This window comes from Oncorhynchus keta, chromosome 9 (assembly GCF_023373465.1).
Source record: "Oncorhynchus keta strain PuntledgeMale-10-30-2019 chromosome 9, Oket_V2, whole genome shotgun sequence".
Lineage (NCBI taxonomy): Eukaryota > Metazoa > Chordata > Actinopteri > Salmoniformes > Salmonidae > Oncorhynchus > Oncorhynchus keta.
This window is the reverse complement of record NC_068429.1, coordinates 39,139,128-39,163,690: the sequence shown is the minus strand read 5'-3', so window position 1 is coordinate 39,163,690 and position 24,563 is coordinate 39,139,128. Positions and strand designations below refer to the sequence as shown.

Here is a 24,563-nt window from a genome sequence, read left to right as displayed (position 1 = left end):
AGAACGATCCGGCAGTGTTTAGTTAGGTTAGCTGGTGAAAAAGAAGAATCAAACATTTGGAGAACTTGTAATCAAAGAGAAGGTATTTATCCAGGAGTAGCAAGGGCTTGGAGAGTAATCTGTTTAGCTAAGGTGTTAGATTCATGCTCATACATTGTCCTGTTTTGGGGTGGCAGGTAGCCTAGTGGTTAGAGCGTTGGGCCAGTAACCGAAAGGTTGCTGGATCGAATCCCCGAGCTGACAAGGTAAAAAATCTGTTGTTCTACTCCTGAACAAGGCAGTTAACCCACTGTTCCCTGGTAGGCCGTAAATAAGAATTTGTTCTTAACTGACTTCCCTAGTTAAATAAAATACATGCTGCTTGAAGTGCATTTCAAAACGAGTTTCATTATGTAAAAAAAACACAAGGTTTAAAAAGAAAGCTATCAATCTTATTCAAGATTAGGTTGTTTAATGATGATACTGTGGCAAGAGGTTGGTTCTGACTGTTTAATTTGTATTATTCCTTCTGATTAGACTAATAAGTGTAATTTATCCCATTCATATCAAGTGAATGTGTGTAGGGTCAATGAGCAGGACAACAGGTTGCAGTTGTGAAGTTTGGAAGAAGATAGCAAGATTGCTGAAGTACTGGTAACTTACCTGAGGAGTTTTGGGGGACTTTGGAGACTTCGGGGTGTCTGTGAATGAGGAGAGGAGAGAAGGGGGGGAACAACATTCATGTGACAGCCTGAAGATGGCAGTGTTGGGTCAATTCTGCATAACAGGCAAACTGAAAAGCTGCATTTCAAAGCTTGACCACAAAGAGGTCAATGATGTACATGGGTAGAAATAAATGTGTATTGTTGAGGTCAATGGAGGACTGGAGTTGGGAAACACTGTGCGTGAATGTCATAACTTCCACACACCTCAAATAGATTTGAAGGGAAATTAAGCCTGAAGGAGTCTGCTAGAGTCTCTGGTCAACTGCCTCATACTAGGCACGATCCAGTAATGAAGACAGTTCCTGTCTCACCTGAGTCGGAGTGGGCCTTGTGCAGCGCCGCAGTGAGGACGGCCTTGACTTCACTGCTGCCAGACATTTTGGCGTAGTGCAGGACGTCGTGACCCAAAGAGTCCACAGCCTGGAGGTCAGCTCCTCTCTGGACCAGAACCTCCACTACAGACACACTGCTGCTCTCACTAGCCAGCATCACCGCTGTCCTGTATCACACAGTCAGAAATAGTATTGTCATTGTCGTCATCACAATACTCATCATTAACATCATCATCCTCCTTCTCACCATCACCATCATTCTCACCGTCATCATCATCATCCTCACCATTATCATCATCATCCTCACCATCAAGGCATTATAATGTAACGTGCTTGTAGACAACCCTGTAATGATGAGATGAAGTTATGAAGTGGAAGGCACGTGTGATCTGCCAGATGAGTCCTCCCCTACCTGCCGTTCTTATCACACGAGTTGACGTCGGCTCCCCAGTCCAGGAGGCTGCCGCACACCTCCGTCTGGGCGTGTCTGGCGGACAGCAGCAGGGGGCTGAGGCCATCCTGCAGGACCCACACATCATAGTTCACTCACAGTAACAGTATCCTGTGTAGACGGTCTGTTCAGATGCCTTGATCATAGCAGGTGAACACAGAAGCACACATACGGCCCCAAACCGACATACTGACGTTCACTGTTAAAGGATCCACAACCTTGTTTTCTCGGGAAAGGAAGAAGTGGGAGAAGTGATTGGAATGTAAGCGCGACAGTACATATTCAGCTGCTGTACACTATAAGCATTGTTTGGTCTGCTGCAATGAAAACATACGAGACGTATAGCACAGAGAAAAAACAGCTGTTTCGCTCATGTAGTCTATGACCACAATGCAATTCCTAAGACGACAATTGGAGCATTGACGAGTGGTAACAGGCTGGGCTACATGCTTCAGCATCCTGCTCAAATAAAAGCACGACTTTATAGCGCCAGCCTCCACTCAAACAAACCAGAGCAAAGGCCTTTTATTATATTATTTTGGCATGCGGAGTTAGCCATTCTCCCCCACAGCTCAGAGAGGGAAAATGAGAAACTTTACTCTACCCCCCGCTCTCTCACACACACAGACCCCTTCGTACACCCCTCCACACACAGCGCTCACCGTCCCATGCACAGACAGTCCTCCTTATCAAATAATGTACACAACACATATGTTCCACATATTTTCTAGATTCCTTTCCTTATATCCTTTCTTTCCCAGGGTTTGGCTTGTCTTAGTAATACGGTTTAGGAAACTGACACCTCATCAAAAGCAGAGGCAGGCAATATCTACATGCGCAGCCTGTCTGCTTCACAGGACATTACACACACTGCACTGGGCGTTGACTTTTAACACAATCAAGAGGATTTACACAATTTCTGTCTCACTGTTAGATGGAACATTTCTCGAAAATCACATATTATCCCTGAAAGCTCTCGGAAAACACGTTCTGGACGAACCATAAAAAGTGAAATACACTTCTTTCTTTTTTTAGCTGACACTAAACTTCATACAGATGTGGAATCTTAGTTTGAGCCAGTCTCCTACAGCAGGTAAATAATCCTGCAACAAAAGGAAATATGAATTATTATGTGGATTATAATTCATGGACATTTTTGTAGCGGTTGATATATTTTTCACAAGGGAAAATCAAGTCTGAAATTTCTAAGTGGAAATGACAAACTTTATAGAAGCCTTTTTAAAACCTTGAATTCACAACAAACAACAAATATTTCCTGTGTTGCAGGAAATTCTCCTGACAAATCCCTGATTTTCCCGTGTGAAAAATGTATCAGTAGGAAATTCTCCTGCAACACGGCGATCAAATTAAGATACCACATCTGTACCTTCAAAATCAACATCAAAGTTACTTAATTACTTCTAACTTCTACCATACACTAAAACCAGGAGCCAGTTTAAAAAGAATTTCACCATTAGCAACATATTTTCCCCAAAGATACACGCCACATACCATAACTAGTAGGTTGAGTGATTTCTCTGGTGATACCTACATTTCCAAGACCTTGTCTAGACGCTGACTACCAGCTCTGTCAAGGTGATGAGGCTTCTGACAGCCAGGTGTGAGAAAACTGACAGTGACAGCTCTTATTCACCAAGAATGACCTTGGATGATTCTCTTGTGTATAAAATGGAACCTTCCGAGCTGTTTAACATACCCGACATTCAGACCACACTCTGGACAGTTAGACCATATTCTTTGTCACTGGGGTGATTTCTGGTAAATAACATTGGAATCTTTTCAGACCATACTCTACAGTTTTAGTTAGTGTGTGTGTATGTCTATACAGGTGTAGGATCTTAATTTGATAATCCTGTTGCAGGAGAACTTTCCAGCAATGCATGAAATGTAAAACTTGTAGGCTATTTGAGGTTTTAAAAGGCTTTTAGGCTATTTGAGGTTTAAAAAGGCTTCAGACTTGATTTTCCCTTACAAAAATGTACCAACCCCTACAAAAATGTCAATTTATAATAATCCACATTTCCTGTTGCTGCAGGATTATTTTCCCGATGTAGCAAACTGGCTCAAATTAAGAGAGAACAGATCAACCTTGGTAGGAAAGAGGAATGAACACTAGCCATTGAGTGTTGGTGTGACAAATACAACATTTGACACATGAGGAATCTAAATGGGGTTCAGAGATGTGCTAAAGTTGACTGGGAATGTGTCAGACTTGCTTAGTGTTAAACGAACACACACCACAAAGGGCAAAGCTATTATGTGGGTTTCTAAGGGCCTTATGTCATGTATTTACCAGCCGAAAGGCCTAACTTTGGTCTTGAAAACAGAACAAGACAAAAGTCCTGCTTTCCTCAGCTCTGGCAGACAAAGCCCTGGAAGGCGCAGAGTGTGAATGTTTTCCAGAGTGTGAATGTTTTCATACCCCTCACAGTCTGGGGGAACAAGGGGATGAGAAATACGTGGACTGATCCTCATGCCTAAATAAAGCTACAGTATGGCATCTGTGGGTTAGGCCAGCAGAGCAGAGGCTGGCTGCCAGGGCCCAGGAGGCTAATGTAACAATCTAACATTAAAACCACGTGTAATCTCAGCACTCAGCAGGGTGCACCACAGAGAGCTGTGGCTAAGGCTGTCTGGTCCGAATCACAGAGATGGGGAGGGTTAACCATGAAGGAGTGCCCAGAGTCCTAGCAAAGTCACATTGTTACAGCAATAATGTGCCCCACTGGCTATAGTTTCCCTTATTTCTACTCCTTTCGCTCCTGCATTTGAGAGGCCTGCGTGACTACAGTAAGTACCTCATCACCATCCTCTAATGGTATTGACATAGTTCTGTCTCTGTGTGTTTTATCGGTGCGTTGACATGAACGTGGATTACAGCCAACCACACGGTAAACATTCCCCCCTCTGCGACTGTGAATGTTCAAAAACCACCAATCCCAGGAATTCTCTCTCTGTTACATCATTTTGTCAGTATTTACAGTATTTAAAGAAGATATATAGGCATGTGGCACGTCAAGTATTAACAAGTTGGCATGTTCTTCCCAGCGCTTTCTGTTAGAAGAGAAGATGAATGAGTTCCAGATGTGAGCGAGACCAGGATCCAGGTTCACCCTTCACTGTGAACCACGGCTATAGTGGTGTTGACCTACAGTAACACGGAGTAAGAGCAGGCGTTAGCTACAGCTCCTCCCACTGAATGTGAAATGCAGCCAAATGAGGTACTTTGGCTTGACGTGTGCGCTGCTGATGACTGTCTCCATCACCTCCTAGTGAGGTCATACTCCGTGAACTTAACAAAACCTCTCAACAAGGATACATACCGCAGCTGACTGCCTCCCGCGCCCGACTGTTTCTGAACAGCAGGCTCTGCCCACACACAGCTAAAGTACCGCCATTCAGATGGCATCAAAGCCCATTTGGATGGGATTGGATAGCACTCCACCATTACCCGCGATTGTTTCTGAGAGAGACTTTAATTGCTGCAATAGCTCTCTAACAGAAACACAACATAGTTATCTTGTGTGTTTATTATCCGGGGGATACAGACAGGATGACAGGCTCACAGTAATGAAGATGTGTCAACCAGGGTTTGAGTGGGGTGAGAAAGCGATGCACTTTAACAAACTCTGACTGGTGTGTGACTCCCTCCCTGGCCCTCCACAGCACCCAGTTCCTTGGAGTGTATCAGTGTTCCGTGCTATTTCAGGATGAAGGAGGGTTGAGGAGAAGCCACAGCTGGATTGGAGAGGTTTGATATCTACACTGCAGCACAGCTCTTTTTTCTAATACTTCCCCCATCAAAAGCTAACGTCTTTGATTGGGCCAAATTGACTCATTTGTTAACAAAAGAGTATCGTAATTCCTATCTTGTTTTACGAAAAATGCTCTATGTCAACGTTATAGACTTGGCAAAAGTACAAGGAAATGCAGGATTTGAGAAACGCTGAGGACAGCGGATGTAACACAAACCCTCACGAAAGGAAGAGTATGCTTCTCTACGGAGTTGAATCAGAGGTTCGGACTGTGCTGTATTGGATATTACTGAGACATACAATCTTAAACATGTATCCCCGTGGTAGACTGGCAGTAAATTACTGGATCAGAAGGACTCTAAAAACACTACATAAATAAATGCCCTCACGGCCCTTTATATGACCCCGGTGCTGCAATTAATGTAATTGGAAGTAACATAGGGATTTTTATATGAGTGTGTGCTGGGAGTGGGTTTGTCAGTGAAGCTGGCTGGAGGGAGACATCTTGTACAGCAGGGATGTGGCATCACGCCTCCCAAAGAGGAGGAGGAAAAACAACACCGAGCTGAAAGAAACCACAGACATGTACAATGTCTCCATTGGAGACCACAAGCCCAGCTACCACGACACAAATACACAATGTATGCCTCACACACAGCGAAGCCCCAACACACATACACACCGTTAACGCCACAATAACACACCATCAACTCCACAAACACACACTCGCATGCACACCCGCACGCACACACAGTCAGATGTTAATTTGCTGGTCATTTTTTGAGGCACAGCAGAGCCAGTACAATGGGACTACTCCATGCTGCATTTATGCGGAACAGCCTTCTCTCAAACCACAGGGTAGTAACAAAACTTCAGGCCTGGATATTTCTTTAGTTGAAGACGATACAAACAATAACTTGACGGAGAAAACTGCACTATATCTGATCTAATAACATACGTACCGTGTCTTTGATGTTTACCGGACACTTGTGCTCACATAAGGTTTGGACAATCCCAATGCTTCCACTGGCAGCTGAGGGAGAAAAATAAGATACATGGATTGATAAGCCCAAAATGCCTTGCCCACCATGGAGTTATGTACGGAACGAATACAAAACGCCACGGCAGGTTATTGACTAACTGAGAGCCGTGTCAAAGCTCTCCCACAGGCCCCCGGCATGACTCCTCCTATAGCAGCTTGCTCCCTGAATAGAACCCTACTGTGTCCAACATGGTGCAATCTTGCAGTCACCCATAAATGGACGTTGGAACCCTGGAGAAAGAAAGCTGTCAGTAGAGTCTCTTACTATGCAATTGACATGGCTCCTTTTACTGTAGTCTTTGATCCAAGCCCCCGCACCTCAGATAAAAGCATCCTCTGCTGGCCGAAGCCTCTCTAAATGTATATGTTCTTTAGTAAAGTATGGTTCACCCCAGGCACAGAAACATTCCTGTCATACAGTGCCTTGCGAAAGTATTCGGCCCCCTTGAACTTTGAGACCTTTTGCCACATTTCAGGCTTCAAACATAAAGATATAAAACTGTATTTTTTTGTGAAGAATCAACAACAAGTGGGACACAATCATGAAGTGGAACGACATTTATTGGATATTTCAAACTTTTTTAACAAATCAAAAACTGAAAAATTGGGCGTGCAAAATTATTCAGCCCCTTTACTTTCAGTGCAGCAAACTCTCTCCAGAAGTTCAGTGAGGATCTCTGAATGATCCAATGTTGACCTAAATGACTAATGATGATAAATACAATCCACCTGTGTGTAATCAAGTCTCCGTATAAATGCACCTGCACTGTGATAGTCTCAGAGGTCCGTTAAAAGCGCAGAGAGCATCATGAAGAACAAGGAACACACCAGGCAGGTCCGAGATACTGTTGTGAAGAAGGTTAAAGCCGGATTTGGATACAAAAAGATTTCCCAAGCTTTAAACATCCCAAGGAGCACTGTGCAAGCGATAATATTGAAATGGAAGGAGTATCAGACCACTGCAAATCTACCAAGACCTGGCCGTCCCTCTAAACTTTCAGCTCATACAAGGAGAAGACTGATCAGAGATGCAGCCAAGAGGCCCATGATCACTCTGGATGAACTGCAGAGATCTACAGCTGAGGTGGGAGACTCTGTCCATAGGACAACAATCAGTCGTATATTGCACAAATCTGGCCTTTATGGAAGAGTGGCAAGAAGAAAGCCATTTCTTAAAGATATCCATAAAAAGTGTCGTTTAAAGTTTGCCACAAGCCACCTGGGAGACACACCAAACATGTGGAAGAAGGTGCTCTGGTCAGATGAAACCAAAATTGAACTTTTTGCCAACAATGCAAAATGTTATGTTTGGCGTAAAAGCAACACCCTGAACACACCATGCCCACTGTCAAACATGGTGGTGGCAGCATCATGGTTTGGGCCTGCTTTTCTTCAGCAGGGACAGGGAAGATGGTTAAAATTGATGGGAAGATGGATGGAGCCAAATAAAGGACCATTCTGGAAGAAAACCTGATGGAGTCTGCAAAAGACCTGAGACTGGGACGGAGATTTGTCTTCCAACAAGACAATGATCCAAAACATAAAGCAAAATCTACAATGGAATGGTTCAAAAATAAACATATCCAGGTGTTAGAATGGCCAAGTCAAAGTCCAGACCTGATTCCAATCAAGAATCTGTAGAAAGAACTGAAAACTGCTGTTCACAAATGCTCTCCATCCAACCTCACTGAGCTCGAGCTGTTTTGCAAGGAGGAATGGGAAAAAATGTCAGTCTCTCGATGTGCAAAACTGATAGAGACATACCCCAAGCGACTTACAGCTGTAATCGCAGCAAAAGGTGGCGCTACAAAGTATTAACTTAAGGGGGCTGAATAATTTTGCACGCCCAATTTTTCAGTTTATGATTTGTTAAAAAAGTTTGAAATATCCAATAAATGTCATTCCACTTCATGATTGTGTCCCACTTGTTGTTGATTCTTCACAAAAAAATGCAGTTTTATATCTTTATGTTTGAAGCCTGAAATGTGGCAAAAGGTCGCAAAGTTCAAGGGGGCCGAATACTTTCGCAAGGCACTGTATACTGTATAAGACTACACCCTAGGTATAGTCTAGTCTTATAGTCGTGGCCGCTTCTGTAATCATCAACAGGACTTTGAGCTGAGGTACAGCAGTGAGATGGATTGTGTCATGGATGAGTACAGGACCGTGACTGAAAGAGGGGAATTGAGATCAGATGCTTAGAGGATAGGCTATCTGCTGCTCTGCACCTAAGAAGAGGAATCATCAAGCCATTTTATCCTCCTAGGTTTGATGGTCTCAAGTAATACAAATAGGATCTCAATCGATTTCTGATGAACATCACCATTTCAGTGGGAATCTTCAATGCCCAAGTTAAAATTTTCCCAGAGCTGATGCCTAGGGATGCCCTATAGACATACAGTGTCATACATTCATGTAGGCATTATAGAGGCCTTCTGCATACAAGTTATTTCTAACCAAGTCTTACCTGCGTGATGAAGGGCTGTCTTCCCTGAGCTGTCCAGAGCATCCAACACACATTTACTCTGGTGGGAAAACACAGGCTTAGGTTAACATCTATATCACCATATTATTTTTCCATCACTGTTATGTTTGTCTTGAAAAATTGGTCTGAGCCTTAAAAGGGGGAACCACGGCAAATTTCGGAAATTTGTCCAAGTGCCTAAACCTCTCTGCTTAGTGTTGGACTGTCTGTCAAAGTGTGCACCGCTCTCACTCAGGGAGAGCGAGAGAGCCCCTCACTGAGCGCTAGATAGAACTTTGTGGAATACAGAAAATATACGGGGGGGGGATGTATGTTCCGTCACAGCAAAAACATACTAAATCTGGGAAGACCAATCGATTGTGCGATGCAACATAAACATTGTATATGATACAACACAGGCACGAGATAACTCCTCATAAAACACAACTCTGTCAACGTCAGTTTTCAAAATACATCCGTCTTTACCACATCACCCAGCACGCCTTTTATTATAGTCCTATAGTCACTCGGGAAATATATACTGAAGCAAATTTCCCCCACGTTTTAGATAAGAAAATATTCGCATACCTTATGGGGTAGCTAATCTAGCCTAGTTTCGAGACAGAGATACTGAAAGTTTATGAAGACAAAAGCCAAGCGGACACGTGGAATTATTTTATTTGAATTGATGGTTGACATGACAGAAAGGTATGAGGATATGTTTTTATCGAAAAGGTGGGTAAAAATGTTTGCTTCAGTATACATTTTTTCACGCACTAAAGTTGAATGTGTTGTTGTGTCCCACACGCATTTTCTGCTTGGTTTAGGCAACAGAGAAAGAGACTGAAAGAGAAACGGTCTGAAAATAGGACTATAATAAAAGGCGTGTTATGTTATAAGGACATCAGTCAATTCAAATACATTCATTAGGCCCTAATCTATGGATTTCACATGACTGGGGAGGAGCTCAGCTACCGGGGAGCCAGGCCCAGCCAATCAGAAGCTTTTTTTCCCACAAAGAAGGGCTTTTATTACAGACAGAAATACTCAGTTTCATCAGCTGTCCGGGTGGCTCTTCTCAGTCAATCCCACTTGTGTAGAAGCCGGATGTGGAGATCCTGGGCTGGCGTGGTTACACGTGGTCTGCGGTTGTGAGGCCAGTTGGAGGCACTGCTAAATTTTCTAAAATAAGTTGGAGGCGGCTTATGGTAGAGAAATGAACATTAAATTCTCTGGCAACAGCTTTGGTGGACATGCCTGCAGTCAGCATGCCAATTGCACACTCCCTCAAAACTTGAGACATCTGTGGTATTGTGTTGTGTGACAAACCTGCACATTTTAGATTGGCTTTTTATTATCCCCAGCACAAGGTGCATCTGTTTAATGATCATGCTGTTTAATTTAGCTTCTTGATATGCCACACCTGTCAGGTGGATGGATTATCTTGGCAAAGGAGAAATGCTCAGTAACAAATTTGTGCACAAAATTTGAGAGAAATATACTTTTTGTGCATATAAACATTTTCTGGGATCTTTTATTTCAGCTCATGAAACATGGGACCAACACTTTACATGTTGTGTTTATATTTTTGTTCAGTATATTTTGAAAATGGTCAGTGACAGTGTTGTGTTTATGAGAAGTTCCCTCGTGCGTGTGTTGTTGCACGTGCAGTAAGCCACTGTGGGCTGCTGTTTCCTGCTTGCTTGGCTGAGACCTCAGAAAAGGTCCAATTGGGAACCCGTGACCACAAAGTTCTATCTAGCACTCAGTGAGGGGCGCATAACCTTGTGACGCAGCGCTCGCTCTAGCTCTGCCTTGCTCTCCCTGAGTGAGAGAGGTGCACACTTTGACAGGCAGTCCCACTCTAAGCTGGAGAGCTTTAGGCACCGTTGTAAGCCATTTTTTAGACGCATTTTCATTTGGAATTCATGGGAGTGCCCTTGCATCAGGTTTCCGACAGTGTGTCAAGTCAATCTGTATGGGCATGTGGCTTAGCTGGCCATTCAAGTGACAGGCATTACCAGAGAGAGGGAAGGATATGTATTACATCTGACTTCAGCTTCCCAACTGTTTGGAAAATGGTCTGAATCTCACGGAGACACTTAAAATGAACCCACTGAAAATAGTTCCCTCAGTTGTTGATAGGCTACGTATCGATTACAAAAACAGCTTTAGTACAGAATTGCTGCACTGAAGCTTTGAATTCAGCTGCTACAAAACAAATATATAAGAAGGACTTATTTTAGCATTAAGTAGATGATGTACATACAATGTACATACAGACATACTCACAGCAGAGTTCATTTTGGCAGCTATTTTACATTTAGTTTTCGTCACATTTGAGTTACTTCACCCATTGCTAGTTTCAGTTATCAGTCACCTAAAAACTATTTTCGTCTAGTTGTAGTCACAGCCATTTTAGTCACATAATAGTCAGTGCATTTTTTCTTCTTCTATTAAATAATGAATATTTAGGCTACCTCCAACTTCCATCATGTGCACATTCAGATAGCCGTGTCCAACTACACTTACTATCTCCTCATCTAACTTAGCTGGCAACATTGATATTGTGGCAGAGTGTAACCAAAGGCAGCCATAATTAATCATACAGTGCATTCGGAAAGTATTCAGACCCCTTGACTCCCCTCCCTCCCATTTTGTTACGTTACAGCCTTATTCTAACATGGATGAAATACAAAAGACATCCCCAATCTACACATAATAAAACAGCTTTTTAGAATTTTTCCAAATGTATAATAAATTTTAAAAAACAGAAATACCTTATTTACATAAGTATTCAGAGCCTTTGCTATGAGACTCGAAATTGAGGACAGGTGCATCCTGTTTCCGACTTGATTGGAGTCCACCTGTGGTAAATTCAATTGCTTGGACGTGGTTTGGAAAGGCACACACCTGTCTATATAAGGTCCCAAAGTTGACAGTGCATGTCAGAGCAGAAACCAAGCCATGAGGTTGAAGGAATTGTGTCAAGGAACAGATGTGGGGAAGGGTACCAAAACATTCCTGCAGCATTAAAGGTCCCAAAGAATACAGTGGCCTCCATCATTCTTAAATTGAACAAGTTTGGAACCACCAGGACTCTTCCTAGAGCTGAATGCCTGGCCAAACTGATCAATCAGGGGAGAAGGGCCTTGGTCAGGGAGGTGACCAAGAACCCAATGGTCAGTCTGACAAAGCTCCGGATTTCCTCTGTGGAGATGGATGTCCTTCTGGAAGGTTCTTCCATCTCTGCAGCACTCCACCAATCAGGCCTTTATGGTAGAGTGGCCAGGCGAAAGCCACTCCTCAGTAAAAGGCACATGACAGCCCACTTGGAGTTTGCCAAAAGGCAACTAAAGGACTCAGACCATGAGAAACAAGATTCTCTGGTCTGATTAAACCAAGATTGAACTCGTTGGCCTGAATGCAAAGCGCCACGTCTGGAGGAAACCTGGCACCATCCCCATTGTGAAGCGTGGTGGTGGCAGCATCATGCTTTGGGGATGTTTTTCAGCGGCAGGGACTGGGAGACTAGTCAGGATCGGGAGAAAGATGGACGGAGCAAAGTACAGAAAGATCCTTGATTAAAACCTGCTCCAGAGCGCTCAGGACCTCAGACTGGGGCGAAGGTTCCCCTTCCAACAGGCCAACGACCCTAAGCACACAGGCAAGGCAGCGCAGGAGTGGCTTCATCACAAGTCTCTGAATATCCTTGAGTGCCCCAGCCAGAGCCCGGACTTGAACCCGATCAAACATCCCTGGAGAGTCCTGAAAAATGCTGTGCAGTGATGCTCCCCATCCAACCTGACAGACCTTGAGAGAATCTGCAGAGAATAATGGGAAAACTTCCACAAATACAGGTGTGCCAAGCTTGTAGCATCATATCCGAGAATACTTGAAGCTGTAATCGCTGACAAAGGTGCTTCAACAAAGGGTTGAGTAAAGGGTCTGAATACTTGTGTAAATTTGCAAACATTTCTAAAAATGCTTTGTCATTATGGGGTATTGTATGTAGATTGATGAGGGGAAAAACCTATTTAATCCGTTTTCTGTAACGTAACAAAATGTTGAAAAAGTCGAGGGGTCTGAATACTTTCCTTGGCTACAGGTTCAACAATTTACAGCTCAGATTTTCTCCCCGAAAATGGGAGAATTTGAGCTTTACAAAAATGCCAGAAGTATTACTGCACTCCTAATATTCAACAGTATTCATTTTTCACTATAGGAAATAGGCTAATTCAAACAGCATTATTTTTTCACTATAGGAAAAAAGCAACTTCAAATAGCATTCGTTTTTCACTATAGGAAAAAAGCAAATTCAAATAGCATTAGTTTTTCACTATAGGAAAAAAGCAAATTCAAATAGCATTAGTTTTTCACTATTTATTTTTATTTTATTTTTTATTTCACCTTTATTTAACCAGGTAGGCTAGTTGAGAACAAGTTCTCATTTGCAACTGCGACCTGGCCAAGATAAAGCATAGCAGTGTGAACAGACAACACAGAGTTACACATGGAGTAAACAATTAACAAGTAGATAACACAGTAGAAAGAAAAAGGGGGGGGGGATAGAACAAAAGTTAATTCAAATAGCATTATTTTTTCACTATAGGAAAAAAGCTCATTCAAATAGCATTAGTTTTTCTCTATAGGAAAAAAGCTAATTCAAACAGCATTCGTTTTTCACTATAGGAAAAAAGCTCATTCAAATAGCATTAGTTTTTCACTATAGGAAAAAAGCTAATTCAAACAGCATTCGTTTTTCACTATAGGAAAAAAGCAACTTCAAATAGCATTAGTTTTTCACTATAGGAAAAAAGCTAATTCAAATAGCATTAGTTTTTCACTATAGGAAAAAAGCAACTTCAAATAGCATTAGTTTTTCACTATAGGAAAAAAGCTAATTCAAATAGCATTAGTTTTTCACTATAGGAAAAAAGCAACTTCAAATAGCATTAGTTTTTCACTATAGGAAAAAAGCAAACTCAAATAGCATTTGCGAACCAAGGTGTAAGAGCAGCAACACAGATTAGAGAAAAACAGAGCACATAGGAAAATAGAGCTTCTGATGCAATCAAGGCAAAAATAGCCTACATTAAAGTAAGAGAGAGAGTAAACATTGTTTCTAGTTGAGGTTAGTTACAAGTCAAGTGTGCTGGCTTCACATCAGTTCAAAAGTGTGACTGAAGTGACCGCTTGGGAGCTGTGTGGGAGAGCGGGGCGGATCAGTTCAATCAGACCGCACAACTGAAAGATGTTTTGCAGAGTTATTTTCATCATAGTTATTGGTGATGAAATTAACACTGACTCGCAGATCATATTACAGTAAGAGTCAGCCATTCTGATTAATGGCCCAGTATTATCTTGTATGCACACTGTGGTGTAGACTTAATTCTGACAGCTTCATAAAATCATATTTTACGTACACAATTATGACATGTTCAAAAATACTGACTAACAACAGTTCATGCACACAGAAATCCCTGATTTCACTACATCAAGACTTGAACAAGCAATCCACTGTACTTGTTGATTTCCACAGGCTCCTGCAGATGCATTAACAGACTTTTATTGTGTGGACGTACGCATGGCTGAACTGAGGTCATATCATAGTTGTGTGAAGGATAGAGAAGAGGTCATGGGGTTCGGTCAGCCGATGCACTAGGACAGACCGAAGAACCACCAGACAGAACACAACCAGATATGACACACCTCTCACCACAAGACATTACAGTCACTCGGTGAACCCATCTTCACAATGGTCAGAGAGACTCTTTTTAAAATTGGGATTCAACGAAAAGCACAACTGTTTTAGCTCGCTTGCATACACATGACCCATACATAAGGGTGATAATGATGAACTACTGGAGAATATATCAATGGCTTCATCCGATACAGCCAGTGAGTGAGTTATCAGTCAACATTTACGTTTGCAGTTTCATTCATTCAGTAGCTCCATCTCACCTGTATAAGCTTTTTGGCACACTCCTGATGGTTGTTTTTGGCAGCGAGGTGTAAAGCACTAAAACCTGAAGGGGAAAAAAATACATCCAGGTGAGATATCTTACGTTGCAGCTTCAGTTTAATTCAACTCCCTGCTGGTCTCAAATCTATATCTGTAACCACTAGCAGTAGAATCATACTTGAGAAAAGTTTCTGGACAGATTAGGTCTATAGGTGAATGTTCACCTACACTATGTTCAGGAGATGTTATGTAAGTAGCTCTGCCTTGAATTATTCATCTGGATCTTTGGGCAGGCACAGTACAAGGTATGTCAGGGGTCCCAATTCAGCCATGTGTGTGGGGTGGGGTGGGTGGGGGGGGTGGCAAAACATAGTTATAAATCATTTGTAGACTACAAATTGAGCGCAAAAATCCCAAACAGATATAGTATTTGAGAAAACCGGAATAATTTCAAACCTTGATTACATTGGGTTTATACCTCTATGTATGCATGGGAGTACTTGGGAACATATTTTAAATCACGTTAAAATGATTTCCTGGTGATTTGACAGTCTTTAAATGTCCAACAACGGAAATGAATTACAAAAAAATTGCTCCGAAAACTCAAGGCGCCAAATAAAAATCACCTATTGGGGAACCCTGAGGAATGCAGTCCACTAACCTGAGGTGTCTATGATTGATGTGTCCACTCCATGGGCCAGGATGACTGCCAGACAATCAGTTTGACCACGGGTGGCAGCCACATGGAGACTGTACGAGGAGAGACAGCATATCGAGATGATCAGTCTAACACAGTGGAATGGTACAGTGGAGTTGAAACATGTCATTGGAGGAATAAACAGAAAATACAGAAATCAATTGTGAAGAAATAAAAAAATACTTCAATTCCCTACACAAAAAGCAAACCAAGTGTCAACAACACTACAATTCAATCTTCACCAATGTGATCTGTCAATATGATTATCACTGGCCAGATCTGCTTCTTCAAGTTGGAAACATCAAGAGAAGGTTAAGTGGGGGGGTGACTTTTGAATTCAGTGCTACGGAATGTGGTGTTAGAACAGGGGGAGTGCATTGCTGTGAATCAATGAGCTCTGCTCCAGGCCATCAAGCAGACTCTGAGCTAATACGCACGCACGCACACACACACACCCGCATGGCCTCTAGCACCGTTCAACTCAAGAACACGACAACAGAGCAATTACCACCGCTATAGAGGATGTCTTCCTCAAAACTATGAAAACATATATTTTTTTTAAAGGAAACCGCATAGCAGGTTCCAGATTCCAAGTATTCTGGTGCACTTCTTCCAAATGACTTTGACTGATCCAAGGACGTGTGAGGGAAATATTGAAGTAGTCAGACTGAGTAATCATCCAAGTGTGTTTGCACCTGTTAATAATTCAGTTCTGCTGTGAAAAGTTGTGATTTTAATTGGAAGAGATAACGAGACCATTTCTTTCACATATTTGTTTTTGGAAGAACACAGATTTTTTTTGGTAATGAACATGGATGATCTAATATTGGACCATTTAGATAAGCAAGTGTTTAGATAAGTTAAGTGTCTAGACTATTTAATAGAGCTTACACAGTGTATCTGCTGAAATGAATTACCCTCAGAATGGAAAGGCATTAATCAAACACACTTGCCTGACTAACATGTTTGATATGCCTGGCACAGCCAGAATAGTCCGTTTCATTTTTAATGAATGTTTAATAAAGCATTCTTCAACAGCTTCCACGGTGAGCCTCATTTCAACACCAATTACACTGCCTCGGGACATCAATTGCTAGGTCAATAAATTATTATTCATTTATGATAACAAGCACAAGTGGAAGGGCACAATTTAACTCCTAGAAAACGATATTATCAATATTAATTTAAGACAATGACTTGCAGTTACACGTCATGTAATGAACTGAATGAGTTACATTTTCCTAATGAATCAGGCTACATAGGACACACACACACACAAACGGAGTTATCACGTGATTATCTGTCTGTGTGTGTTTTGCAATAATAATAATAATAATAATAATGAGAGATGTCGTGCTTTCAGACACCAGCACCAACACCAACACCCATTCCAGTCATTATGTACAAATTAGAAGTCTCCAGTATCTCCATGGCGACACTGACTGTTTGGGAATGCCATGCCAGTCAGTGTGTGTCCTTCTGGGAAACATGGGAAGGTCAGATATGTAAACAATGGTGTCTTTGTATTGAGTGACATTAAAAACACCTACGTAGCCTGATAGTTACATATTGCAATATTCTTTTTGGACAATATTATATAGACATCTGACTCCAAGTATAGACATTTGACTCAGTCAAATGTCTCTCTATATATATAATATATATACAAATCAAATTTGTAATATATATATTACAAATCGATACTTGGAGTCAAATGTCTATATAATATCGTTCAAAAAGAATATTGTAATATGTAACTATCAGGCCACGTAGGTGTTTTTAATGGCACTCAATACAAAGACACCATTGTTTACATATCTGACCTTATATATATATATAGTTTCTGTATTCAGCTGTACCTGTGCCCTCCATCTTCTTTTTAAATAGTGAGCCAACATGTTTTCAGCCCTTTCATTCCCCGGACTGATCAAAACTCATTCTCACTCTTTCTCTTGTCTCTCTGCAGCAGATATATAGTGAGCAATATTTTGGGGACATCAAATCGCAATAAAATCACAGTTTCCGATTCATAACAGATAGAATCGTGAGAATCGCAATACATATCGTATCGGCAACTAAGTATCGTGATAATATCGTATCGTGAGGTCCCTGGCAATTCCCAGCCCTAATTGTGTGGCTGGCTGGTATGTGCATATCTCCCTCAAAGTAAATGACTAAATATATTTAGGTCAGTGGTGTCATCTTTCACTGGTCTCTGGTGGTGGTGCTCTGTCTACAACTGTCAGAAAGAGGTCAAACATTAACACTGTCCCTCTGCATTATCTGGTCCAGCTAGGAAGTGGGAGCATGGCTGTCAAGTCCATTCAGAGCCTATAGAAATCAGGACAATATCAGGACACAATCACGCTTTGTGGTATTTGGGAGATTGTTAAACACAAAGGAGACCATGCCCTACTCTATACAATTGGAATTATATCATGTTCAATAGGCGATCAATGAAAGGCCATAGATTCTCACAGGTTTGTACACATGAAAAGAGAGAAGGGCACAGGAATGGCTTTGCCAAAACAGTGCGTGGGGTGCATTTTATGAATCATTAGCTCACCAATTTAATCATTTCCCCCATCATGAGTAACAAAAGATGCCATTTAGACATTAGCACATATTCATTATGGAATAGGAGGAAGGGCAAAGCTAAACAGACAGACAAATGGAGGAAGAAAGGAGATATACGATGACAGCGATGCTCGTACAGATACAATTACATCTCTATGGTGCTATACTTAGCAACTCATTGTCAGGGTGCAGTTCATTTAGAACCAGCGATTTGCATGACTTTCTTTAACTTTCTCTAACCATGATAATACCTAAACCTTCTCTGGCTCCAGATGACTTATTCCCTCCTTCAACGGGGTATCTAGGGCAGTTCAGTTCAATAGCATCTCCACTAGTGACAGGGGCTATGGCTTATTGAGTCAAACAGTTGCCCGGGGCCAATTCCATTATTATCAACTATTGTAGGATGTGTCATCAGAGAACTGTGGGGGAATATCCACATACTGCAACTTCTATTCTGCACTGAAACAGTATCAGTGTTGGAGTTGTAGATGGTCTGGGGAAGATGAGCAAATATGTAATTGATTTAAACAATAAACATGACTATACTCATATTTCAAATGGCCTTTAATTCAGTTTGCAAAACCCACCTCCTAAATCTCCAAGCTGTCCCAATTCCCTGTTTCTTATCTGTGTGTGGCTCAACACCATCCCTCAACCCTCCATACTCACGCTGACTTTCCCTCATTGTCCAGTTTGACCGCGCTGGCTCCTTTCTTGGTGAGGAGAGAGGCCACCTTCTCCACCTCCCCATGTTCGACAGCTGCCAGGAGGCGCTCATCGTTTTTGCTCCATTCATGGGCCTGAGGAGGGAGAGAAGGAAACAATATGACAGAAGTTAATGCTTCTCATTCACAGAGTTGAATGTACCTACCACCCTCCCACTACTGTTCAAATCCTGTGTGGCAAAAACCACAGTTCCTTACCCATTGTAGACAATTAGCATAAAAGATAAGAGACGTCATTGCTTTTGGTTGGTTTTACTCCACAGTGAACCTAGCTAACACAATTCAGCATGTGAACGCTGCCAGCCGTGTCTCTCTGGTGACCTCTAGTCTAGGTGATAATCCCATTTAGACTTAATCCTTAAATAGGGAACTCCCCATTACATAACTTGATGAACACAGTTCCATTATAGCTTAAAGGCATTAGACAAGCTGCACCAGGAGGTTGTTTCAAAGCCATTAACAGAAGATTGTTTCACTTTTAACCCTTTTTTGGCCACTGTGGCCTGATGACTGTGGCTATACTGCATGACACTCATTCAGTTCGAAACTTTAGGCTTATGCCATGTTTTCTTGCCTGAGTCCACTGGATCATATTACTGTGAAAACACAATGCCTCGGGGAGCCAGCTTCCCTCTGCTCCTACATCATGAAATCAATTGCTCAAATAAATGCTTGTCTGCAGAGATTTATAAGGGAATTCATTTTACCAGAGCCCAGGGGCCTCATTTATCAACCGCGCACACATTTCTAACACAATTCTGGCGTACATGGAGATTCTAGATTTGCGTGCGCAACAAATAATTGAGATTTACCAAACTGTCGCTTTCAACATAGACGCATGTTTTCATTGATAAATCAGAGCCATTTTATATTTCTGCGCTCGCGTTACAACCCCGCCTGGAAAACGCCCTCCATTAGCGCTTTATGGTAACATAAATCCCCTCATTGGCTGTATGATTTGAAGATGTTGGAACTGGGTCATGACAGTTTCTAAAGCGCTTTGTCAAATGTGATCTTTTTTCGAGAAATTAGCGAGTGACATTGTTTAGCTGCGACTGCCAAACACTGGCCGTGAATTTTGCAGAACGAACTGTCTATTGAACACTTTAAAAGTAAATGCTACAGTGCACACGTTATGCAAAATACGAAATGTTGTTCAATATTTTGTTTATAGAAGTGTACTAAATAAAAAGCCCCCCCCCGACCCCCCAAAAATTATTAATCAATCATTGATTGTGTTTCTATGTCCTGCCTTGGTATAGGTTTTGAGATTAAACAGGATATTATGTTGCGCAGACTCGAGCTCCTATCGCACAGCAATACTGTACCCTACCCATACTGTCAGAGGCCAACGGCCTTTACTTTCGAGCATGGTTGACTATTGAATGAGCGATTGATAAATGGTAGCCTACTAATTGTTGTGTATAAACCAGTCATGTGAGAAAATGATACATGCCCAGCAATATGATGATGATTTAGGCCTATATAATAAAAGTACAATAAATATCCTATATTAGGCGACATTGCTATGCGACCTTCTTACCAGTAGAAAATGCACCCGTTTTATCATTAGGCCTACTCTAATGCTTTATTATCCTACCATTATTACAATTGATAAACCACTAGGAGTCGTGCGTAAGCATGGTTTAAGAAGTGCGTGGAAATACGCAAACTTTCCCTTCAAGTTCAGCATTGATAAATACGAACCTTTGCAGGAAAACCAGCGCACGAAAGGTTTAGTGTATTTTTGTGCGCATGCACCATTGATAAATGAGGCCACAGGAATGGTTGAAATGTCCCGAAAAATGACTAATGTCCCAAAACAGGGAGGATTGTTTTTCTAACTCTGCCACAGTCCATTTTAACAACGAATGGCCCTCATTTGTAATCCTGACTGAATGTCAAGACTTACAGGGCTCCAGTCTGACCTCATGATGAGAGGTCACTGGCTGGCCAGGCCACACTGACTCTGCCCTAACCTGCCTGGCATGCTCAATGATAGCAGCAATCCACCCACTCACGTCCATCTTTTTGGAGGGTTAAGGCACTGGCTTAACTGTTAGGATGATGGGAGGCTCCGTCTGGAACGAGAGAGTTATGAAGGGTGTATCCATTCTCTCAGCACTTGTGTGCACGTACACGCAGAGAGAGAGGGAGAAGGTGACTGAGTAGAGTGGGAACTCTGAAAGTTGACTCTTCAAGCAAGAGGAGGACTATCCATCAGTCTGACAGTCCGCCTCTGTAACAGGGAGGAAAATAACACTGAGAACTCTCCCCCAGTCAAGAGGCTTTAGCACTCCCTCCCACACTAAAAACAAACCGGACCAATGCTTTGTGACTGACTCATGTACTCAGTTTCCTTCAGAGCAGCACGTAAAGCTGTCTGGCCTGGTAGGTAGTATTAATTCTGTTTTATTTGAGGGCCATCCTACAATAGAAGTGTCATCAAAAGTCAAGATGTCTATCAGACATCAGTATGTGGACGGTAGGAGATGGTGCTTATTCCATGGTGTCCTTTCCAAAGCTATTTCAAAGCCAGGTTTACGTTGAAGCTATGTTATTAGTTCTTATGGGTTCTACCTGACACCGACACGTGAGCAGAGGAAGGGGACCTGTTGAAGAGACCTGCGACCTCAGGTATGCGTAGATGAGCTGCAGAAAGAGCAGAGGGGTCAGACACTCCTCTACTCTATCACTATTTTGGGAATGTTGTAACAGAAACCAGCTCAAAGACAGTCCGGGAATACCAAACCTTACCCTACCCAACACCGGCAAGATGCACTGTTCTGATCTGGTACATCTATGACACATTCATCATCTATAAACTCAGCTCACACACAACTTTCCACAGAAAAAAAATACTGTATATATTTTTTTTATAAATACTGTAGTGTTTTTGCGGACTATACTGTAGTATTCACTGTAATATATTTTTGCAGAATCTAAAGTCTACACTTAACTATTGTCTAAAATTGGTAAAAGAAAACTATAGTATATAATAAAGTAATTAATGTAGTGCTTTTGTGGACTGTTGTATACATTACTGTACTATTTACCACAGTGCTTTTTTGCAGATAATACTCTAGTATTTACTATAGTATTCTACAACATTCTATAGTAAGAACTACACATGATCGAGGTTTACTGCAGTATAGTATTCTATAGTCTACTACAGTTCAGTATAGAATTATGTAGTAAGTACTGTAGTATTTCTTTCACGTGGGTAAGTGGACAAATAGGTCAAACAAATCTGAAAACCTCCACGTGATTGGTTTCCAACTTTCCATACGTGGTAATAGAGGGCATTTGGATTCAGCCAACTGGTTTTCTTTGAGAAACTCAAACTGAAAGCATATCTTACAGTATTAGATAACACAAGCCTAGTGGTAGCAATTAGTGAACACATGTTTCTTCCCTGTAGAACTCTAGCTCCTAAATAGTGAAGGTGTTATACTGTCAGGATGATCTGACGGTGGTGTTGTATGGTAGATTATTCCTCTTATTAATATCAAGCTCATGTACTGTGCAGGCAGACTACAGTCATCTCATCTGAAGGCTGTTGCTGTGATCTATAGATAATGAACTGAAACGTGACATACTGTATACACTCAGTGGCCAGTTTGTTAGATACACCCATCTACGGTAGTACCAGGCCGGAGCCCCTTTTCTTCCATAACAGCCTGAATTTTTTGGGCCATGGAAACGTTGCTCAATTGGTAACAAGGGACCTAATGTGTGCCAGGAAAACATTCTCCACACTATTAGACCACTGCCACCAGCCTGTACAGGTAACACCAGGCAGGATGGGTCCATGGACTTATGTTGCTTACACCAAATCCTGATTCTGCCATCAGCATGACGCAACAGGAAACTGAGATTCGTCGAACCAGGCAATGATTTTCCAATCCTCAATTGTCCAGTGTTGGTGATCGTGTGCCCACTGGAGCCGCTTCTTCTTGTTTTTAGCTGATAGGAGTGGAACCCGGTGTGGTCGTCTACTGCAATAGCCCATTCGTGACAAGGACCACCGAGTTGTGCGTTCCGAGACGCCGTTCTGCACACTACTGTTGTACTGTGCCGTTATTTGGCCCGCCTGTTCGCTTGCACGATTCTTGCCATTCTCCTTCGGCCTCTCTCCTCAACGAGCTGTTTTCGTCCACAGGACTGCCGCTGTCTGGATGTTTTGTGTTTGTAAACCCTAGACTATGATGTGTGTGAAAAGCCCAGGAGGCCAGTCGTTTGAGGTACTGGAACCGGCGCACCTGGCACAGAAGATAGTACCATACTCAAAGTGGCTTAGGTCACTCGTTTTGTCCATTCGAACGTTCAATTGAACAGGAACTGAAAACCTTGCTGCCCGTCTGCCTGCTTTATATAACAAGCCAGGTGACTCGGTGTATAACGTCTGGGAAAAAATACCCTTTGAAGGCTCCTACAGATGTCAAATATTACATTTACTACATACACTGTAGGAACAGAAAAAAGGTACATTGTCAAAACAACATTTCTAGTATTATGTACTCATGAAAATGACTGTATACTGCATGAATTTGTCCATGGGATGTGATTGAACAGGGGGGCTTACTGCTCACAGTGCTTTGTTTATAAATTGATTCATCCCTTTCTGTTGTAGCGCTAACTGAGCCGTGCTGGTGGAGGACTTGGTGACCTGCAGTTTCGACACAGCAGGGGCCAGGGGAAAGTAGAGCAGCGAAGTCAGCCCTGATATATACTGTAGAGGGCCCGGTGTGGCTGCTGGCTGCTAAAGTCTCTGTCACTATTTTTGGTATGCAGCGTAATGAGACACGGCTCTGCAAGAGATTTGGGAATAGCCAGTGTTATTCCAGTCGGCTAGGATATCTCTACATGGAGCTAGCTGAGGATAAGGGAAAAGTCCAGCTGCAAAATGCAGCAGCTCATCACATGCAATCTCCTGGTCATTGAATCTCTGATACAGTCAGGGGTGAAAGTAAGGCGGTACAGTCCAGTACGGCGTCCCGGCAAAATAAATAGTGGGGGTACGCCGTACTGGTAAAACCTGAGCCAATCACAATAACTAAAACAAAATGTCAAGAAAACTGTAGGCTATTACACAACTTTTTATCATAACTGCATGTCAGAAAAATGTGCGAATGGATTCGAAAATGGGCAGTGGTGGGAAAAGTACTCAATTGTCATACTTGAGTAAAAGTATAGATACCTTCATAGAAAGTTACTCAAGTAAAAGTGAAAGTCACCCAGTAAAATAGTACTTGAGTAAAAGACTAAAAGTATTTGGTTTTAAATATACTTAAGTATCAAAAGTAAAAGTATGAATCATTTCAAATTCCTTATATTAAGCAAAGCGGATAGCACCATGTTCTTTGTATTCTATTTTTTTTATGTACAGATAGCCAGGGGCACACTCCAACACTCAGATATTATTTACAAAAGATGAATTTCTGTTTACTGAGTCTGCCAGAACATAGGCAGTAGGGATAACCATGTGTTCACTTGATAAGTGCGTGTTCGGCTAAGCATTCAAAATGTAAGGAGTAGTTTGTGGGTTGTCAGGGAAAATGTATGGAGTAAAAAGTACAATATTTTCTTTAGGGATGTAGTGAAGTAAAAGTAAGTGTTGTCAAAAAAAAAATAGTAAAGTAAAGTACAGACACCCAAAAAAACGACTTAAGTAAAAAATACTTTAAAGTACTACTTTACTTAAGTACTTTACACCACTGAAAATGAGTGGTACAGCCTACGCGCTAACATGTGATGTGGTTCCACGAGAACACTGACATTTTGCCACGGCAGGGATGAGTGGCCGACACTACTGAGCCGTGTGCAG

General features: G+C 41.9%; 1 protein-coding gene across 1 annotated transcript in view; it reads right to left on the bottom strand.

Annotated features, from left to right (window-relative positions):
• The window catches only part of rai14 (retinoic acid induced 14), a 44,669-nt gene that overhangs the window by 7,568 nt on the left and 12,538 nt on the right, over nucleotides 1–24,563 (bottom strand). The window contains exons 3-10 of the mRNA XM_052525824.1: nucleotides 18,681–18,811; nucleotides 15,396–15,484; nucleotides 14,734–14,798; nucleotides 8,773–8,830; nucleotides 6,226–6,296; nucleotides 1,449–1,555; nucleotides 1,016–1,203; nucleotides 643–680 (exon numbers count right to left, since the gene is read on the bottom strand). Of these exons, the coding sequence (XP_052381784.1) occupies nucleotides 643–680; nucleotides 1,016–1,203; nucleotides 1,449–1,555; nucleotides 6,226–6,296; nucleotides 8,773–8,830; nucleotides 14,734–14,798; nucleotides 15,396–15,484; nucleotides 18,681–18,811 (747 nt within the window). The remainder of the gene's footprint in view (nucleotides 1–642; nucleotides 681–1,015; nucleotides 1,204–1,448; nucleotides 1,556–6,225; nucleotides 6,297–8,772; nucleotides 8,831–14,733; nucleotides 14,799–15,395; nucleotides 15,485–18,680; nucleotides 18,812–24,563) is intronic.